The sequence below is a fragment of the Leptonychotes weddellii genome, chromosome 1 (assembly GCF_054177405.1).
Source record: "Leptonychotes weddellii isolate Sample4059 chromosome 1, ASM5417740v2, whole genome shotgun sequence".
Classification (NCBI taxonomy): Eukaryota; Metazoa; Chordata; class Mammalia; order Carnivora; family Phocidae; genus Leptonychotes; species Leptonychotes weddellii.
In genome coordinates this window covers 22,290,874-22,309,881 of record NC_138369.1, presented here as the reverse complement: position 1 = coordinate 22,309,881, position 19,008 = coordinate 22,290,874, and the positions used below count along the sequence as shown (strand labels likewise).

General features: G+C 44.1%; 1 protein-coding gene across 3 annotated transcripts in view; it reads left to right on the top strand.

Moving 5' to 3' along the window:
- Positions 1-18,646, top strand: part of ACOX2 (acyl-CoA oxidase 2) — a 32,684-nt gene extending 14,038 nt beyond the window's left edge. Inside the window, exons 13-18 of one of the 3 annotated variants that reach the window (XM_081819760.1) lie at positions 279-464; positions 2,749-2,854; positions 6,213-6,430; positions 13,536-13,668; positions 17,297-17,400; positions 18,481-18,646. In XM_081819760.1, the coding sequence (XP_081675886.1) occupies positions 279-464; positions 2,749-2,854; positions 6,213-6,430; positions 13,536-13,668; positions 17,297-17,359 (706 nt within the window). In that variant the 3' untranslated portion in view covers positions 17,360-17,400; positions 18,481-18,646. Of the gene's footprint in view, positions 1-278; positions 465-2,748; positions 2,855-3,220; positions 3,439-6,212; positions 6,431-13,535; positions 13,669-17,296; positions 17,401-18,480 lie in introns of those variants that run through there. The other 2 variants (XM_081819769.1, XR_004072513.2) reach the window with 2 other exon arrangements.
- The last annotated feature ends 362 nt before the right edge of the window (positions 18,647-19,008 follow it).

Here is a 19,008-nt window from a genome sequence, read left to right as displayed (position 1 = left end):
AGTACAAAAATTTAATTTCCGCCGTCACTGTACAATTCAGCACGAATCCCCAAATCCCAAGATCCTAACCAGAAGAAAAGATTGTTTGCTCAGATACCAAAAGGGTTTATGTTCAGGATCTGAGTGTCTATCAGGAGGGGCCAGGCAAGAGCCTGCATGGCCCTGGTTCTCCCGTAGGGAGTATAAGAGTGCATGTTCCTGGGCAACAGGGGTGCTGGGCGGTCCCACAGGGCTCCCCCCTGCTTACCTGCTTCTACCGCCCCCCCACCCCCGCCCAGGTTTCTGGTGAAAAACTACCTGCAAGCTCAAGCTCAGGCAACCCCAGGTTCCACACTGCAGAAGTCTCTCCCTCAGTCTATTGCATACCTGACCACAACTGACTTGGCCAGATGCCCAGCCCAGAAAGCAGCCGACTTCCTCCACCCAAAACTCTACACCACGGCCTGGGCACATGTAGCAACCAGGTGAGCAAGAAATTAGCCATTCCACCTGGGGGCAGGCTCTTTCCCACACTAGGGCCTTTGGGGCGGGCTGGGTGAGCATTTGTGGATACTCCTCTGAAAAGCACCCCCTTCCCCAACCTCAGTCCTCTCAGTTCCTGCCACCATGGGCAGAGAAGGGGAAGCCACATCCATGAGCCACCATCACTTCCCTCCCCATCCTGGTCGAGCTAGTAGAAGGACATCACCCCTCTTGCCAGTGCAAGGAAATTTTTCTTTTTTTTTTTAGTTTTGTTTTTTTTTTTTAAATTTGAGAGAGAGAGAGAGAGAGCATGAGACCACGAGCAGGGGACGGGCAGAGAGAGAAGCAGACTTTTCGCTGAGCAGGGGCTTGCTCTCAGGACCCTGAGACCATGACCTGAGCCCAAGGCAGCTGCTCAACCAACTGAGCCACCCAGGTGCCCTGAACTTTTTCTATCTTTAGGTTCTTACTGTGATTTGCAATGCAATGAATGTGCCCCATTTGTAAATACCACAAATGTATCAGTATGTGAATAATGGTAAATAATAAAGTAAATACCAATACTGTATTTAAAATAGCCCACAAACTAAAAGTAATTTTCAAAAAAAACCAACTACATCAAGGGATAGGATTAGTTTATTGCCAGGGTCTATCTAGTGGACTCCAGGGAACACAAACAGGACCAGGGACTCAGGCATTCTGTCATTCAACAAATACTGTTGGGTACCTCCTATGCATCAGAAATGTCCAAACATGCCAAGGGCTGGGAATAAAAAGAGGTCCTGGCCAAACACAAACACCATCACAGAATAGATAGAGAGATGGAAGTACCTAAGAAATAAACCTTCTGAACTTCTACCCAACTAAAACACCAAAACAACCCGGAAGAAATAATTTCAGCATATAAAAAGGTCTTATACCCCAACCTGTGGTCCAAGGGATGGTTAATAATTATTTTAAGATCACAGGCAACTTTGGGGGCGCCTGGGTGGCTCAGTCGTTAAGCGTCTGCCTTCGGCTCAGGTCATGATCCCAGGATCCTGGGATCGAGCCCCGCATCGGGCTCCCTGTGCCGCGGGAAGCCTGCTTCTCCCTCTCCCACTCCCCCTGCTTGTGTTCCCTCTCTCGCTGTCTATCTGTCAGGTAAATAAATAAAATCTTAAAAAAAAAAAGATCACAAGCAACTTTGGACATTCATGTATTTATTCCACAAATACTAAGTGCCCACAGTGTGCCAGGCACAATTCTAGGCACTGCAGATCTATCAAAAAACCAGTTATAAAAAGCCCAGGCCTCAGAGAACGAACATTTGAGTTGGGGGAGGTGTCGAGAGCCCGATAAGGCTGCTCAGGGTAATTAAAATGCCATTATATTGATTTTTGCTTGGAACTCAAGGTGACATCTGCTTATCTACTCCCTGATGCAAAAAAAATAAGTATTGCTTAATAAATAGTGTGTTTTGCAACAGAAATCCCAAGGGTCATGAGTGGATGGGCAGGGAACAGAAAATAAAAGAATAAAGGTTAAGTAAATAGCCAATGACCAATTTAGTGGTTTGGAGAACAAGAGTTATTTTTCTTTTCTTTTCTAGCCTTTTAAGGTCCCTTTGGTAGAACATGGAACTGGCCGGGGTGACTGACAGGCGTCACTAGCCTTTCCGGGAAAACCATTGTCCTTGCTCAGCTACAGAAGTCGGTCAACAGAATGGCCTGAAAACACTGACATCAGGATGGTGTCTGTATTAGAAAGGAGGGTCAGTGCCTGGCCTAGAGCCCTAAGGCTTTACAGCTCATAGGTTAAGATGGCTCCACCCCTCACTAGCTGTGTGACCCCCGCCCCGGACAGGTTAAGTGAGCCAGTCTGGGACTCAGTTTTCCCCATTGTAAATTGGTTAAAGCCTACCCTTAAAAGGGTTAAAGAGAGGGGCATCTGGGTGGCTCAGTTGTTAAGCATCTGCCTTCGGCTCAAGTCATGATCCCAGGGTCCTGGGATCAAGCCCCACATCAGGAAGCCTGCTTCTCCCTCTCCCACTCCCCCTGCTGTGTTCCTTCTCTCGCTGTGTCTCTCTCCCCGTCAAATAAGTAAATAAAATCTTAAAAAATAAAGGGGGGGATTAAAGAAATAATGTATAGTCAACATTTAGCTTTGCAATACAAAGCAAAGGTCAATGAATGGACATTACTGCATTTCTACTTCTGAGGGATCCCCAGGCAGCCTGAGACCAGGCTCCATCAGTCTGTTTCCCACTCAGTCAGGAAGTTGAACCTTTTTTTCTTTGGCCGTCAGGCTCATAAAGGACTCAGTGCATCACTTAGAGACTGTGATGCAATCCGGGGCTGACTGGGATGAGGCATGGAACCAGACCACTGTCATACACCTCCAGGCTGCTAAGGTGAGCTGCCCGTCAGCTGAAGCTCCAGCTGAAAGGGGCCCGTTTTGTTTCCCCAGCAGGCCACCATGCGGAGAAAATCTGAGCTCTGCCATTATTCCCCAGCCCTGCTCAGTGGCTGCCCTCATTTCACTTCCAAGGCTTTCGTCCAGGCTATTTTAATTAAAGGACTTAACTCCAAAGCAATCTTGCTGACAGCTCTTAGGGAAAAATGTAATGAGGCAGTGTTATTGGATTTGCTTCAGGTTGTTCAAATATTTCCTCCCACACCGAAAAGCAGGTCAAGTCTCCCCTTAGCCCCGCAGGCAATCCTTAGATGTCTGATTCAGTTTCTACTCTGTTTTGTGTTTGTGCGTAATTCACATTCAGTCAGCAAATATTTGAGCACCCGCTCGACACCAGGCATCGGGCTAGGGACTGGGGGCTCCATGGTGCCCGTACCCGTTGCAGTCAAGGCAGCACAGTGACGGAGACACAGGCTGCCCGGGATCCCAGAGAAGTGCAGCTCTACCCGGCATGAGGACCAGAAAGGCTTCCCAGAAAGGGCACAGAGGCCAAGACTTCAAGGATGAGCTGAAATTAGCCAGGTAAAGGGTAGAGGCTGTGGTTTGGGAAACGAAGGTTTCCTGGCAAAGGGAATAGCAGGTGGAAAAGGAAGAGGCAAGAAAAGGGGAGGTGCTTGAGGAAGTACAAATTTGGGTGCTAAAGGAGGAAGACTGAACTCAGGAGGGGTAAGCAGGTAGGGGAGGAGAAAAGATGGGCAAGGCCTGGGACCTTCTGCATCACTGTGAGCAGTTTGGTTTCGTTCTCCTTGCAGACTTTGTACCACGGGAGTGAGGTGATCAGAGTTTCATTGTCGAAGAATCATACAGGCTGCCTGGGGAGCAATGGACTGGAGGCTGGAGGCCAGTTAGGAGCAGGCAGCAGCAGTCTGGGCAAGGGCTGAGGATGGTCCTGACCATGAACTTGGCAGAGGGCATAGAGACAAGTGGGAGGATGCAGACATATTAAGGGCATAGAAGATAGCAAGAGCCTTCAGAGAGTAATGGGGTGGGGAAGAGGTTGACTCCTGAGCTCCAGCTTAGGCACCTGGGACTCTGGTCCTACCTACAGCTGCAAAACCAAGGTGAACACTTCGATCCTCAGGCATCAGGCCCAGGAATTGGCAGGAAAGCCTGAGGAGTGTTTTCTAGCAGCCCTCACGGGGCAGGCTGGGCGTGAGCGCCACCTGGTGACCCGCCCCCTCTACCACATCAGCTGGTGCTGGTCTTAACGCAGCCACCATCCACGGGGCTATCTACCACAGGAGCACGCCCTGCTGTGCTAAATGTCCTATCAACACAGAGGGGGGTGAGCCAAGGCTGTGTTCTCACCAGACTACCACAAAAGGAATCACAGCTGCCCATTATGCATCCATTTTCCAACCCTATGCTCTGCCTTCCAGTGGACCAGACACTGCATGCCAGGTTACCTCATTTAATACATACCACCCTGGGGGTGAGAGTAGCATAATCTCCATTTTAAGGATGAGGACATAGAACTCAAAGGAATTAAGTCCCAGAGGTAGAAAATAGTTAAGATGCTTTGCTTTCCTTTCCCCCACAGATGCAAGCTGTGTCCTCAGAGAGCCACTGTGTGTGAGGGAGGGAGGTGTTCCCCAAGTTCTCCGGGCACCAAGGGTGGGAAGCTCTGCCAGCCTAGAGGAGAAAAGCAAGTCCCTTCTCCTCTGGCCATTGTAAGCTGAAGAAGAGTGGCTTCCTGGGGAGATGGTGCCCTAGCTGACTCACCAAAGTCATAAGGGGCAGGGAGAGCTGCAATTTCTGAGCTTCATGCTTTGGAAAAACCATCTACTCTACAGAAACCTTAAGCACCCACCAAGTCCCATCTAGAAACCATAAATATGCAGGTAAAGAGTGACAGCAACACAGGGGAGTGGGGAACAGTGGCCTAAGTTCTGTTTCCAGCTCTGTGCATGACCTGCCTCTCTGAGTGACCTCAGGTGTCCTTCCTTCTCTGGGCTGTAACTTCCCGGTCTGTAAAATAAAGGGGCATGGAAAAGACCTTAAGGCTCTGATGGGCTCTGGTCCTATAATCTGAGACCCTGCTCAGGAGAGAGGTCCGTCCCCTAGGAACACGGGAGCAAATGCTGGTACCCATTCTAATACAGCCTCAGTCCAGGTCTGTCAACACCTCATTATGCCTCACGGGGGCAGCCTCAGCAGGCTGGTGCAGCTCCTGCAAGTACAGCTCTGTGCACATGCAATAACCCCTCCTTGCCCCCCTGAGGAAACTTCTTTGAACCCTCAAAACAGTCTAAGCCTTGCTACTTCAGGCATTACTAGGAAATCTGCATTTTCACAAGATGCCCAGCTGATCTGTATGCATGTAAACATTTGAGAAGAGTTTTATTTGCTGTCCTTCCCTCCCCCCCCCCATGGAATTCATATACCTAACCTGATAACAATAAAACAATAATGCGCATTTATCTTGGGGAGAAGGGGAATATTCAGAATACTCAACAACCAGTAGGGCAGAGGCACAGGCCAATCAGAAAGGACTTCAGGCCTAACGGAAGCAGGAGCCTGAAAGCCTCCTGCTGGGTCAGGCATTCGTCCTTTATTTGCCGAGCTGTGGGGAGGAGGGGTTCCCAGGGAAGGATCCTGGCTGACAGAGATGGGGGTCTCACTCAGTTGAGGGCAGTGGTCACTTACCAAATGGTACCAAAAGTTTTATAATTTTTTTTAAAGTAAGCTCTACTCCCAACATGGGCCTTGAACTCATGACCTTGAGATCAAGAGTCATATGCTCCACTGAGCCGACCAGGTGCCCAAAAGTTTTATTTTAACTAGTGACAAAGCCAGACTGTTGGATATGGCTAAATAACAGCCCTGCTTACCTTGCAGAGTTTACTCTCTAGCTGGGATAAACTTTATGTCCATCGTGTACCTCTACTTTCTCACCCCAAGACACACACAAGCACACACACACACACCACTGCCTTAAAACATGGCAAACAATAAACAGCTGTTTTCTTAAGAAAAGTGGTGCAGTCCTCCACTGTCTCCAGGCCAGGCTCCAATACCCCTGTATTCTTTCTACTTACAAACCTCCTTGAAATTTCCCCCAAACAAAATGAGTAAGCCAAGGGCCAAGTCCCAGAGCCCACAAGCCCCCAGCAGGGGCACACATGCACGCACACACAAGCATCGAGACCCGCGGTGAGCTCGGAGCACAGGCAGCTGCTCGTCGGCCCACAGGGAAACACTTAGCCACAGCGAGCTTACTCCAGCAGTCTTGCCCAGCCTCCAGGATAACTTCTGAAGTCAGAAACCAGAAGCTGATGGATCTTCGTGTCTTTTAGGCACACTGCTTCTATATCAGTGTGAAGAGTTTTACAGAAACTCTGGAGAAACTAGAAAACCAACCGGCGGTTCAGCAGGTGCTCAAACGCCTCTGTGACCTCTATGCTCTACACGGCATCCTGACTAATGCCGGTGACTTTCTCCACGATGGCTTCCTGTCTGGGGCCCAAGTAGATGCGGTGAGAACTGCCTACCTGGACCTGCTCCGCCTCATCCGGTGAGTGGCTGCCCTCAAACCATGGTAATCTTCAGAGAATAGCCCCTAGACCCTTTGTTCACTTCCCACTCCAAAACCTGCGGCTCCAAAACCTTGCTAAATGGGGTCCGGCAAAAGCAGCAACCACCCTGGAGAGGTTGACACTGTAGCGTGATTCCATCCACATAAAGCATGATGGATTAATGAAAGAAAAAACAATTAGAAATAAAAATGCTTAAAAACAAATGATCTCAACTGAATACTCTTCAACATTGTAAATAGGAAGAGTATCTAAATGAAGCATCCTACCATATTCGTAAGATGTACTAATAATATCAATGAGTCTTAATCATAGCTAATATTTAAAGAACACTTATATGTGCCAGGCATTATGCCAAAAGCTTTCACATACATCATCTCATTTAATCCTTATAGTCTTTTGAAATGAATACTATTTTTTTTTTAAAGATTTTATTTATTTATTTGAGACAGAGAGAATGAGATACAGAGAGCATGAGAGGGAGGAGGGCCAGAGGGAGAAGCAGACTCCCCGCCGAGCAGGGAGCCCGATGCGGGACTCAATCCCGGGACTCCAGGATCATGACCTGAGCCGAAGGCAGTCGCTTCACCAACTGAGCCACCCAGGCGCCCGAAATGAATACTATTAATCTCCCCCATTTTACTGGGAAAGAAATTCAGGCTGAGGGGAGTAAGTAACTTGCCCAAAGTCTCACAATCAGCCAGGGGAGGAGCTGGGTGCAATCTGGGGCCTGTCTGACCCCTGAGCATATGCTCTTAAACTGTATTAAAGTTAAGGTGGGGGCGATTGTTTATTTCAAATATATCCTTCTCTTTGTTGAATGTGCTTAGGCAAACTCTTACTAAGTGGACTAAACTTATTTTAACTCTCCCTCAGCTTCAAGATTAATTTTTTTTTAAAACCCGGGAATTCATACACAGATTCATAAAGCAATAATACAAATAGTTCTTAAATGCAACATAATGCAGTGCAGTTAAGGGTCATGACATACTAATGCAATGCTTTCATTCTGTTACATCATATATAATCTAAATGATCACTTTAAAAACATCGAAATTGGGCGCCTGGGTGGCTCAGTTGGTTAAGCGTCTGCCTTCAGCTCAGGTCATGATCCTGGAGTCCCGGGATCAAGTCCCACATCGGGCTCCCTGCTCAGCAGGGGGTCTGCTTCTCCCTCTGATCCCCTTCCCTCTCGTGCTGTCTCCTATTCTCTCTCTCTCAAATAAATAAAATCTTTAAAAATAATAAATAAATAAATAAATAAATAAATAAATACATCGAAATCAAAGCCCCAACCAGAACAGGGCACTGGAAGAAAAACAAAACAGGGTAGTCACCATTGTTGATAAGATAAAAATGGGCTACTTGAGAATGCAACCTTTTCTGAGAAAATAGGATGACTGTTTTATGTGGGGTGGTGTGACGTGTGTATGTGTGTGTGTGTGTGTGTCTTTTCCCCTAGAATCTCCAATAGTTCACATTATCTGTAAGACTAAGATAATAAAAAGGCAAAAGATTTGAAATTTAAAAAATAAACTACTTGTGACAAAGTTCAAAAAAAACTAGATCAAATTATTTTTATTTCTAACAACATGCAACATGTTACAAACCATTTAGGACTCCATATAAGCACCTAACAGATATTCAGTGGTCAGTAAATGTTCAATTAAATCATCAAAACCTGTCAAAAATACATTTTATACAAGTATGCCCTAGGTATTAAACTTTCCCTAATATAGAGAATCCAGTGGTGGGAACCATTAATAGCAGAATTGAGTATTGCACAGTTCAAGCCCAAGTGTATCTTAATCCTGAAATGCTCGGCATTTTATTTTATTGTATTTTTAAGATTGATTTATTTGAGAGAGAGAGCCTGAGCGGGGGGAGGGACTGAGGGAAAAGGAAAGGGAGAGAATCTTCACGCAGACTCCCCGTGAGCACAGAGCCCAATGCACAGGCTCCAGCCCAGGACCCTGAGATCATGACCTGAGTCAAAATCAAGAGTCAGCCTAACCGCTTAACCTTAACCAACTAAGCCACCAGGCACCCCTGAAATGCTCCACATTTTAAAGCACATGAAGACAATAGGATACAAGCCTTGACTGACAGAGATGATGAAACACAAAAGATCACCCTAACACCTCATAAGCATGATTTTTTTTATCTGCAACGCCATTTCTAAGTGCTTGCCTTGGTGCCAGAGACTTACAACTTAAGACCAACAGCACTGACACAGATAGGCAACTTATGCATGCATCTAACCCACAACACTTGATTTACTCAGTTATGGTTCTTAAGTAACAACCTTCCTATCACTGCAAGGGAGTTAGGTCTGTAACAGACTCCATGCTTGTAACAGTTCTGTGTCATAAGTCCCTCCCTTGATTACTTAGTATCACCCTCTGATTTCTAGATGACAAATGAAGGATGGCACACTATTACATGTGACACTAAGAACCAGCTCTCTGTGTAATGGTAATTGACCCAAATAGTTTATAGTTGTTTAAGGGGTTGCAAAATCTCAGGTGGGGGACATACAGGTGAAGATGGCAGATTGATCATATGCATTTACTTTTGTTCCCTCCTGAAACCCCATGAACACACCAGCTAATGGGTTGAAATTTTTAAAAAGGTATAAACCCACAAAAAGAAAAAGAACAGGGGAGGAAACATGAAAATAAGAAAGTAGATGGACAGTGACTTAGCAGATCTGCGAAAACTGGATCATAAACCAAGAGTGGGAAACAAGTTATACCAAAGAACCCCAAGAACTAGCAGCACTGTGTACCTCTGGCAAGAGGGGTGAAGGTAAGTCCCACAGGATGGGCCAAAAGTCTGTTTCTAGAAGGAGCTGAACTCCCAGCATCCCTCCTTCTCTGCAAGAGATTTGAGATTCTCCTTGGGGTGCCTGGGTTTCTCAGTCGTTAAGCATCTGCCTTCGGCTCAGGTCATGATCCCAGGGTCCTGGGATCGAGCCCCACATGGGGCTCCCCGCTCAGTGGGAAGCCTGCCTCTCCCTCTCCCACTCCCCCTGCTTGTGTTCCCTCTCTCGCTGTGTCTCTCTCTGTCAAATAAATAAAACCTTAAAAAAAAAAAAAAAGATTAAAAAAGAGATTTGAGATTCTCCTGACTCCACCCTGGCAGAAGGGTACACAGACGGCCTGTGGGCCAGGGAACATCAGGCATAGTTGAGAATGAGGCTACCCTACAGAAAACAGGGGACTGAATAAATGTTTATAGGCTAAGTGCTAACCTAAGCCCCCTCCACCAGCCCTCTTTCCCCCGGTTCCCAGAAAACTGGCAGCCAGGCGAGTACGCTACAGGAACATGACAGCGTGCTCCTTCTCTGGAGAATCTGACCAGCCCAAAGGAGAGAGAACTGGAGATACTGACACCATGGTCCCCCCAGTTCACCCCAGAGTGAATCCCACACATTGGCAAGCATGCCCAGACTTGTAATCAGATAGCTAGTGCCCCATTCTTAGCTACGATCAGAGACTCAAGATCCCCAGACACCTGGGGGAAGCCCCAACATAAAACAGAGACCCAAACAAGCAAGAATGAAACAAGTTGGAGGGAATCTTCAGGGTGAAGGAATCTGTTTAAAAAGATCAGTAATATCCTCAAAGAGTTAAGAGGAGATATAGCAACCACAAAACAAGAATGTCATTTCTTAAAAAGCAATATTCAGAAAAAAAAAGTTCTATGAAACTAAAAAATGATAGTGGAAATGAAAAACTCAGTGGAAGGACTGAAAGAGAAAGTTACATAAATCTCACAGAAAAGAAGGCAAAAAGATAAAAAGATAAAAATTAGGAGAAAAGATAAAAATAGTAAGAAGACTGATCCTAACTGCCCATCGTCTGAAAAAGAGGTCTAGGAAGAGCAGACAGAGAAAATAGAAGGGAACAAACCATTAAAATAATTCAAGAAAATACTCCTCAAATGAAGAGCACGAGTTTCAGACTGAAAAGGCCATAGATGTTTACAGACTAAAGGAGACACACACAGAAAAAATAAGTCAAGCATACAGTGTGCAAAATGGTAAATAAATGCTATGAAGAAAAGGAAAGCAGGGAAGGGGTCAGGAATGCCAGGAGTGCAATGCTGGGGCGGGGGGGCGGGGAGAGGAACTGTGGTTTTATTTTATTTTTTAAAGATTTTACTTTTAAGTAATCTACACCGAACGTGGGGCCCAAACTCACAAACCCAAGATCAAGAGTTGCACCTTCCACTGACTGAGCCGACTGAGCCAGCCAGGCACCCCAGGGAATGTAGTTTTAAATAAGTCAGAGAAGGCCTCCCAGGGAGGGTGATGTTTGAGGAAAGATCTCAAGGGCTGGGGACAGGAGAGGAGCCATGGGGTTGGCTGGGAAAGGAGCACCACAGGCAGAGAAGTCCAAACATTGGAGGCCAGAGCATGCTTGGCACATCCATCCAGAGAACAGAGAAGAGAACAGTGACTGAGGTGGGGAATGAGAGCAGAAGTCAGAGTTAGGGGTGTACTGGGGCAGGGGTGAAGGGGGGTGGAGATCATTGCAAAGACTTAAGATGTTGGCTTTTACTTTGTGTGAGAGTGGGAGGGTTTTCAGCGTTTCAATCGCTTGATGAATTTTTCTAACGGATCATTCCAGCTGCCATATTAAGAACTGACTGGGCAAGGGGGATGACTACAAAGCGGGGAGCCCAGCTAGGAGGTTACCTCAAAAACCCAAGTGAAAGATGATGTGGGGTTAGACTGGGTGATAGCACCGGAGGTAGTGGGAAGTGGCTGAAGTTTGGATATATTTTGAAGGTAGAACAGGATTTGCTGACAGATGTGGGGTGTAAGTGACAAAGAGGAGCTCAGGTTTTTGGCCAGGACAGAGTTGCCATTTGCTATAAATGCACCAGATTTGGGCAGGATGCACAGGAGAAGGTGTAGAAGATCAGGAGTTTGGCTTTGAACATGTTAACTTTGAAGGGCCTGTTAGAAATCAAGATGTTAATAAGCAGGTAAGTGAGACTGGAGAGAGAAATTTGGAAGTCATTAGCATATGGCTGGTATTGAAAGCCATCAGAAGGATATCACATGGAGTGACTGTATAAAGAGAAGAGGCCCCAGTACTGAGTCTTGGGACCCTCCAAAGAGGATGAGAGGAGGTGGCCTTGACAAGAACTATTTCAGTGGCGCTGTGGAAGTGAAAACCTGAACGGATCTCATAAGAGCAATCTAAAGAGGTGGAGAAGAAAAAACAGCAAAGCATAAACAAGCACAACACTTTTAAGGAGTTTTATCATAAAGGGGATCCAAGATCTAGAGTAGATGATGGAGAGGGAAACAGACTCAAAAGTTTGTTTTTAAGATGGGAGATAGGACAGCCTGTTTGTATATGAAAATGATCCAGTAGAGAAAGGGGATTCTGACATTGTAGAGAAAAGGCAAGAGAATTTCTAGAACGTTGTTCTCTAGTAGGCAAGAGGGGAAGGCATCTAATGGTCGAGGAGGGACTGGCGTGAGCTGGGACCCTGGACAGCGTACTTGTACTAAAAACAGAGAAAGCACGCATAAATGCATGGGTGGGAACTTGTGGATGTGCTCTTACCGCTTCTATTTTATCAGTGAAATGGGGCGAAAAGTCATCTAAGTAAGAGAGATGGGGAGGTGGGTAGTGTGGGTTTAATGATCAGAGAGAATGTGTGAAATAATCATCTAAGAGAATGAGAGAGTAAAGGAATTAGAGCAACGTCATATGATCGCTAGGCAGCAGGAAGGGCCCACCTGAGCCCCTTTTACACCAGTCAGTACTGGTTTCCCAGCCACCTATAGCTACAAAGGTGGTGGCAGAGAGTCGATGAAAAACTGCTGAATGTGTTCTTGAGGGAGTGAATATAACAGACCATGAAATTTCAGCTGAATAAGGAAGGAAGGGAGGCCACCAGGAGGATGAGGGACGTGAAGTAAGTGGTGGGTGCGGGTAGGGTCAAAAAAGTGTGAACAGCCCTAAATGGAAATCCTCTTGCAGTGATGATGAAGGGTTGCCCAGAGAAGATGAAAGCTGATAGGTACAATATCCCCATCAGCTCAACTGCTTTGTAAAAGGAGGGCTAGGGAAGAGCAGAACCAATCACAATGTTATGCTTTATATTCTTTGCTAAAAAAAAAGGAAGAGAAGCATGTGAACAATTTTTTAAAATATTTCATTCAATAGGCTAAAACACATTTTGTTGTTTGGAAAAGAAAAAAGGGGGGGGGCTATCAGAGTCAGAACTCTAGAGGGAGTAAGCTAACAGGGCAGGAGCCAGTGAAAGGAACACACCTCACATCACGGAGAAGGTACAGATGTGGAGGACGGCGTCCTGGGGTGGGATCTTGGCGGAGACTGACAGAGGGAGGCTGCAGAACAAGGTCAGCAGGGAAGATCCCAGAACCGAGAAGCCACATTTTAGAGGAATGAAATCACTGAGGATGATGACAGAAGTGTTGTCGAGAGAAACAGTGGACAAGCAGGTAGATCACTAATGGGAAGGACATGGTAGGGACACAGCTCAGCTGTGGGCAGAATACATAAAGTCACAATAATATACACACATACAGCCAATCACAGTGCAGGCAGCGAATGTAAGTCTGACCGAAATCGTAACTATACTGGGAGCAGGAAGGCCGAGGAGAAGAAGCTGGGGTGGGGGTGGGGGGGGGATGACACAGGGGTGAGGGTAGGGGACCAAAAACATATCCTTATCTTTTTGTAATGGAGAGCTGACAGATAATATCTAAAACAGAACAATCAAGAAATAGCAATCCAAACAAGATAGAGACATTCAAAAAATATCAGCTAAAAGACTGAAACTGATTCCAGGGGTCGGGGAAGTAGAGGTGCGACAGGGAGGTGCTGATTTTAAATAACAAGCCTTGAAGACTACTGGACTCTTTATACTTGTATATAGAACAGATCAAAAATTAAAACTTCTAAAAAATTAAAGCTGAGTTGTTCAAAAGTGAATAATGAAGCAACCTCTAATGAGGTGTTGTTATTCACCATCCCTGATTAATTAGATTCATAAGAGCAATCTAAAATACTCACAAACTCTTGTTTTCTCTCACAGGAAGGATGCCATCTTGTTAACTGATGCTTTTGACTTCACGGATCAGTGTTTAAATTCAGCACTTGGCTGTTACGATGGAAATGTCTATGAACGTCTGTTCCACTGGGCTCAGAAGTCACCGACCAATACTCAGGTAGTTAAGTAGAACACATTATAAATTATGTAAGAGAGCAGAGAACAAGCAGTGAATACACCTCCATGTTTTCTCATTTTAATTGATTCCCATTAGGTTGGAAATCGATTGGCATAGCATGTCTGTTGAAAATATTTTGAGAATACATAAAAGAAGCCAGGAGTGGGGATGTGGCCTGGCAGGAACTCTGAGTCTGGACTGTAATCAGCAGAAGGCATTGCTCAGAATTTGGAAAAGGGAATCAGGAGGAAGGTCCAAGCTCTAAATCATGGCTTGACATACCCAAGGGCACACACACATAGTGGCAAACTAGCTTTTAAGTAACAAATATAAGAAGATAAATCATTGCTGGGCACCTGGGTGGCTCAGTTGGTTAAGCGACTGCCTTCGGCTCAGGTCATGATCCTGGAGTCCTGGGATCGAGTCCCGCATCGGGCTCCCTGCTCAGCGGGGAGTCTGCTTCTCCCTCTGACCCTCCTCCCTCTCATGCTCTCTGTCTCTCATTCTCTCTCTCTCAAATAAATAAATAAAATCTTAAAAAAAAAAAAAGATAAATCATTGCTGTGATTTAACCATCTTATTTTCAGCCTTTTAACTCTCAGTTTTGTGTTGATAAAAATGGGTATTCAGAGGGGATAGGATTCAGGGGATGGGGGATCACTCTCAGATGTGACTGTCTGCTGGAGATGCCTCCTTCCTCTGCACTCTGAGGAACACAGTCCCAGGAACAAAGAAGGCTGCTGACGGGCCATCGGCAGCCCAGGAAAGCCGTATAAATGACAACTACAAAGGTTATGGCAAAAAGATCCCCAGCTGTCCTAAGAGAGAACACCAGAACTCTATGTCATTGACAGAAGAGGGGAGGACTCATAAAATCCTAATGATCTAGAGCCAGCGTCCCAGACTCTCTGCTGTAAGCCTCACTGGGAAAGGTTATGAATGTCAATGACTACAATAACTGGATTAAAGAAATAAACCCTATATTTAGAATTTGATAACCAATATTTAATAGAAGATTTGATACAGATGATCAAAACAAAGATAATCTATAGATACACAACAGATTACTTTAAGCTCTATAGTGCAAATATGTTACTCAGATAGTGAAGCTTACTTTTTTACCCCTTAGGTCAAATTTCAGAAAAGGTGTCTTAACACCTCATAAAATTGGCAACTCTCAGGCTTTCACTCACACTTAGCATGGTGTTAGACTTGGTCTTCACATTTTGCATCCTGTCATACCTCATTGCTTAATTTAACATGATTATCTAAAATTACAACACAACTGGTCACCTACAAGATGCTTGTCAGATAGAAGGCCAATCCATTTTGGTCATTCCCTGTCTGCAGGGAGGCATCCTTTTAACTTGACAAGAAAATATAAAGAACTTATCCAGAGAAAGTACGATACATTTATTGCTTAATACAGTGACGCTACTTCTGGCGTGTTACTTTTTCTAATAATTAGATCTCCCTACTTTCTACTATTTAAATCCTGGCATAAAACGACAGCAGTCCTCCTAATCCAGATGCGCTCCTGTGGTCTAAGGATAAACATATGACGCTTCATCGAAAACCCGACCCTGTTGTTAACAGGGGCCAGCTAATGCTGACATATCTAGCTCAAACCTGCTTACCTAGCAATATAAGGAAATATGCCAGTTCTGATCCCTCATCTTCACTAAAGAACACAGCGAGTTTTCTTGCGGTTTTGTTTTGTTTTTTTACTTTGTTTCTAATCTTCACTTTAAAAGCATTGACTCTGGATACTATATGAGGGCAGGCTTATGTAAATGAGGGGCATGACTGGTCCACAGCATCAACAGAGCTGGTAAAATGTTGATGCACTTCATCCCATTCACTCTTCTATTTTTCCCTATCTCCTGCTACTTGACTGTGAACAAGGATGGAGTCTTCCTCTTCCTAACACCAGGATCTGTCTTGGAGTAGACACTTTGCAGTTATGGAATAAATGAACATAGTTTTATGACCCACACAGTGAGATGAAGAACCCGCTGCAGACACAGAGCTGCAGACTCTGACCATCTTGGCTTACGTCACCTTGCTAAGAAGGGGACAGGTATAGCAATGTGGCTCTTCCATGCACAGCAATTTGGGAATATGAGATTATCAATAACCTTGGAGAAGTGTTGCCAGTTAGTTAAAATGACAGTCGGTTGACTACTGATATACAGCCACATAATCTTACATTACTGACTCCTTGAGAGCCTACCAAAATAGCACTTTTAAGGTATATATATATATATATATATTTTTAAAGATTTTATTTATTTATTTGACAGAGAGAGACAGTGAGAGAGGAAACACAAGCAGGGGGAGTGGGAGAGGGAGAAGCAGGCTTCCCGCTGAGCAGGGAGCCCGATGCGGGGCTCGATCCCAGGATCCTGGGATCATGACCTAAGCCAAAGGCAGATGCTTAACCGACTGAGCCACCCAGGCGCCCCAAGGTATGTATTTCTAATCTGCTATAATCTTGAAGCTGCAGTAAGAGACATTTTTTCCCTCATTTGCACTAGTAGAAGAAGGCACACGGTAGGTATTTCAAATAAATTAAAACAACAGCTACGTTAAAACATGCCTTGGAGACACAAAATTACAAACGGGAATATATTTCACTGACATTTTCTACCAAGAGAAAAGTGCAATGCTGTTAAATGTCTTAGAATCATAAGGCAGTCTCTCTTCTGTCTGGGGCAGGTGAGTGTTGAGCTTTATCCCTAGATAGGATGATGTGCTCTCTCATAGTTTACTCTAGCCATGGTGTGTTTTTTGGCTTTTTTCCTGAGCTGGATGCTATTTCAAGCCAGATTCTCCAAAGTGAATTGCAAAAGGCTGTTTCTGCTCCCCATGTGAATTCATATTTACGTGATTCCCTATAGATGCAAGCAGTGCAGGAACCACTGGGGATAATTTCAAAACAAGAATCCTATTTCCCCCAATTATTCTACTGTAAAAATTTGTCCAAGTAGTTGCTAGATGCATTAAACATACCTACTGATTCATTCATTCAGTCATTCAAAAAATATTTATTGAGCATATGCTATATGCCAGAAACTATTCTAGGTACTAAGGCTACAGTGGAGAAAAAAAAGAGTCGCAGACCCTGTCTTCAATGGGGAGCTTAAAGTTTTAGCCTAGACAGGCAAAAAAGTAAATAAACAAGTAAATATTAAAAGATGAGGCTAGAGCTGTGAAGGAAAGAATCAAGATATACATTAATGAACAATGGGAAATAACCTACTCTGACACAGAATCTTGCTTACCTTACTCCACCCTCTGGTTCCTTGCTTTGTGGTTAATGTTCAATTTCAAAGAACCTCAAAAAAGTCAAGCATTTTATTTGTATTAAATTCCAAAAGCAAATGATAAGCTGTTTCTTAACTGGCCACCAGAATCCACAATTTAAAATCTGCATGAGAAAAGGAAGGATGCCCTTTGGAAAAAATGTTTCTCCATATGTTCAGACAAATGGATTTAAAAAATAATTTTTAAAATTAAGAATCGTATGTAATGTTACTTTTTTAAAACTAAAAACTTAATTTGAAGGTAAAGGTCATTAATGCTGGCAGAAATATTATCTTAACAATGCACTTTTTTCTACAAATAGGGGAACCCTGCCTATGAGAAATACTTAAGACCACTATTACAAAGTTGGAGATCCAAGCTGTGAAGTAATCAACAGCATTCAAGAGACACCACCATGTGATAATGGTACTATGGCATTAAACTTTAAAGTATGCTTCATATACACTTCATATATTTCAAAGTGTGTGTGTATGTGTATAAATATGTGTGTGTGTGTGTGTGTGTATGGTTGTTTTTAAAGTAAGCTGTAGGGGCGCCTGGCTGGCTCAGTCAGATAAGCGTCTGCTTTCGGCTCAGGTCATGATCCCGGGGTGCTGGGGTTCTGGGATGGAGTCCTGCATTGGGCTCCCAGCTCAGCAGGGAGTCTGCTTCTCCCTCTCCCTCTGCCCCCGACTCGTGCTCTCTAATGAATAAATAAAATCTTAAAAAAAAAACAATAAAGTAAGCTCTATACCCAACGTGGGGCTTGAACTCATGATCCCAAGATCAAGAGTCGCATACTCTACCGACTCAGCCAGCCAGGCACCCCTTAAAGTATATACTTTTTAAAGAGTGTCATTATCTGGATGGATGGATGGATGGATGGATGGATGGATGGATGGATGAAACATCTGTGATTTACTTCAAGATAATCCATGAAATGAAAAAGGGAGAGCGAACAACTAAAGACAGTTGGTCAATGGGCCCATGAGTGTTTGCACTATTCTACTTCTGAATATGTTTAAAATTTCCCACAATACAAAACAGTAGTGCTATCCATTTGTAGCATCTATTTAGTAAAACTAAAGAGTTTTACTTTAGATCTAAAGTCAATAGACTCATCAGTTATCACTTACGTCTAATTTAGCACACATTTAGCCAAGGGTTTAAAAGGACATACACAATTCTCCTCCAAAAGTGTCTGTACTTGGAGTAATCTAAATAAAATGTAGGGCCCTGAGAATACCACTGAGTATCAATTTTTGAAAATCAACTATTTCACAGTGAAAATGATTTAAAATTTTCTTAAAAAGGCATAATTGTCTCAAATTACCCAAATATAATCAAACTACATTTTTCATATTGTGCAAGGGAATAAAACACTCAAAATTAAATTCCACCAGACAAATTAAATTGCAAAAAATCTCAGCTGGCTACTTTTCCTAATTTACTCATAAAAATAACCATTTAGTTGTTAATAATTTTTTCTTTCTTTTTTTTTTTAAGTAGGCTCCACACCCAGCATGGAACCCAATGCAGGGCTCAAACTTACGACCCTGAGATCAAGACCTGAGCTGAGATCAAGAGTCGGATGCTCAACAACCAACTGAGCCACCCAGGGGCTCCTTAGTTGTTAATAATTAATAAATCTGAGAAAATTTGCCAAAACAAACTTCTCTCCAGTAAACTGGGCAAGGAAGAGACCCCATAAGATTTTACCTTTTAAAATGCTAGAAGTATTACTCCCATTTCCACATCAATTTTCAACCCAAATCACTCTGTCTTGCATCTACCTCTGCCAACTCAACAACACATAAGTGGCTGGATAGTTTTTTTTGGGGGGGGGATAACCTCTAATCAATTTTAAGTATGAGACAATTTTCTAAAAAGATAACCTCACACTAGCACGTTTACTGAAACCAAGGCAACCTGCCAATAGCATGAAGGGGTTTTAGTTTGAAGACGGCTGAAGACGGTTTAGTTGAAGATGGTGAAAACGGGGTAATTATAGGTTTCTAGATGTTGGTCACTTGT